This window comes from Aspergillus steynii (genome assembly GCF_002849105.1).
Source record: "Aspergillus steynii IBT 23096 chromosome Unknown P170scaffold_4, whole genome shotgun sequence".
Lineage (NCBI taxonomy): Eukaryota > Fungi > Ascomycota > Eurotiomycetes > Eurotiales > Aspergillaceae > Aspergillus > Aspergillus steynii.
This window is the reverse complement of record NW_020194401.1, coordinates 3,384,563-3,386,598: the sequence shown is the minus strand read 5'-3', so window position 1 is coordinate 3,386,598 and position 2,036 is coordinate 3,384,563. Positions and strand designations below refer to the sequence as shown.

At 45.5% G+C, this 2,036-nt stretch overlaps 1 protein-coding gene across 1 annotated transcript; it reads right to left on the bottom strand.

The window, feature by feature from the left end:
* Nucleotides 1-242: 242 nt before the first annotated feature.
* On the bottom strand, nucleotides 243-1,830 carry P170DRAFT_384859 (uncharacterized protein). Its single transcript, XM_024845694.1, has 2 exons — nucleotides 1,272-1,830; nucleotides 243-1,209 (listed from the first exon to the last, which is right to left on the bottom strand). Exons 1-2 carry the CDS (start codon nucleotides 1,682-1,684, stop codon nucleotides 348-350), a joined length of 1,275 nt encoding a protein of 424 aa, XP_024704967.1. The 5' UTR covers nucleotides 1,685-1,830; the 3' UTR covers nucleotides 243-347.
* Between the last annotated feature and the right edge of the window lie 206 nt (nucleotides 1,831-2,036).

The following is a 2,036-nucleotide window of genomic DNA, read 5'->3' as shown; positions in this document are numbered from 1 at the left end:
AAGTCCTAGAATTCTATAAGGATATTAGGGCTTTAATTAGGGTTAAGTATCCCTTATATTAAGGGCTTTTTGATATAATAACTTATAGATGTAAATATCGGGTAATTCCCTTATCTTGTATTGAGCAACAAAAGAGTTGAGACGGGCATGGGCAAGGAGAGCCTCACTGTAGTCCCATCTATAGGAATATTGATGTTTGCCTCCATTGCATGGGAGAGCGGGCTAAAACAATAACAGCCGATAAATGAAGTAAGCTAAAGGCCCTGAATGTTAAATATATTAATGGAAAGAACAGCACAATGCTAGCAAAGAGTCACAATGACAGAGTGACCAAATACTGAGGTTATCTAACAACTAAAGCTAGCGTGGCCTTCCTCAGATTTAGTCTTAAGCGGATACCCTGCACCCCACCGGTTGTGAAACTCCGTATTCTTTTCTTGGCTTGCCCCTTCTTTCGACTCCCCCAGGTTCCCAACAACTGTTCTGGGAGTTTGTGATAAATGTCTAATTGTATCGTCCGACATCTGCCCTAGCCATTGTTCAGACCGGTTACCTGTGACAATACGTTTTGCCGATATCAGGTCCCCGATGGTTGAGACTATTAACTGGCGTGAGTCGTCGGCTGAATTGACATCTTCAAAAGAATTAATTCGGGCGCTCCCTGCAAGATCAGATGCGTCGGCACAGATATTTAAACACTGTTCGACGCTATCCTTTTCCTCTTGCATCATTTCCAACCTAGTGGCTTCGTCCTTGGAAATCTTTTGACGCTTTTGAGCTTCTGCCAAGCGGCTTCTTAGTTCTGCTAACCTTGATTCGAGGGAATTTGAATTGGCATTGAGCTTCAACTGAAAGTCGTGAAACATGGCTGCCGTGACCTTCCTAGCGTGTTGTGGTTCCACATTTTCCTTATGGGCGGACTCGGCAGGTAGATCGCGCGTAGAGACTGAGTCGTGCAACATGCCAGCCTGCAGGCTTTCAATATATTCCGAGGCTCGAGCACAAATATCCAGGCATTGCTCTGTGCTCTGCTTTTCTTCTTCAATCACTCTAGAATCTAAGTTTGAGCTCAGAGGGCCCTCGCTAGCTTCATTAAGCAACTGTAGGTTTTCGTAGATCTCATGCAAATGGTCCTGAAGATCTGATGTAGCTTCATCAATCATCCGCTTAAATTCATCAAGAACATTGCTAGTGACTGCGGCGTGACGACTAGCCAATAAAATTCCATGGTCAGATCAGAGCTTTCTGCGCAGCTGCAAAGGCATACATACAAAGTGGCGCTTCCAAGGGCGATACTAATTGTCGCCTTGTATCCGGCCAGTGTTGTTCTGAGATTGTTTATATCACCACCCATATACCGCAATTTTGCCCAATCACGGAAGCTCGTCCGGTCGACACCGGAATGGCTTGTACAACGTTTCAGAATCTCCTCGAATTCTTGGCATATTCTGCCGCATCGCAACAGTGGCTGCTTCAAGGCATCTAGTTCGTCTTCGAGTTCGGCCGCCGTGCCCTTTAAAGTCTTAAGAACATCGTTGAGTGACTGTAACTCATCTCGTAGATCTCTGATTGCCCTTTTGCTAGATTTGAAGCTTTCAACCAATTGGTAGAGTGATTTGCTAGTTTGAAAAGCAAAGCCAGCCAGCCCGACCAACCCGGACGCAATCCCAAAAGCTTCAGCCATCACAATGTGAGGCTTATATGAGCGGTAGAGAATACAAAGGACGATTCGGTCTGCTTTGGATATTTAGAGAACAGATTTTTTTAAACTCCATCTGAGAAGGCAGGCGCACCCGTCATTGATATGACCGTTAACGAAACTCAGCCAGAGATGTAAGTTTACCCCTCATTTGGCCATCGCTGACTTTCCGGCGGCTACAGGATGTCTTTAATTGGATTAGCAGCCGCTTATGTAACACACGAGATCGGCTGGATGCCCGAGGTTACATAAGACGTTATCCCGAGAGCTCGATTAAGCGTCCAGATTCCACACACCATCCGCCTAAAGGGGAAGAACCGATATATAAAACAAGTGA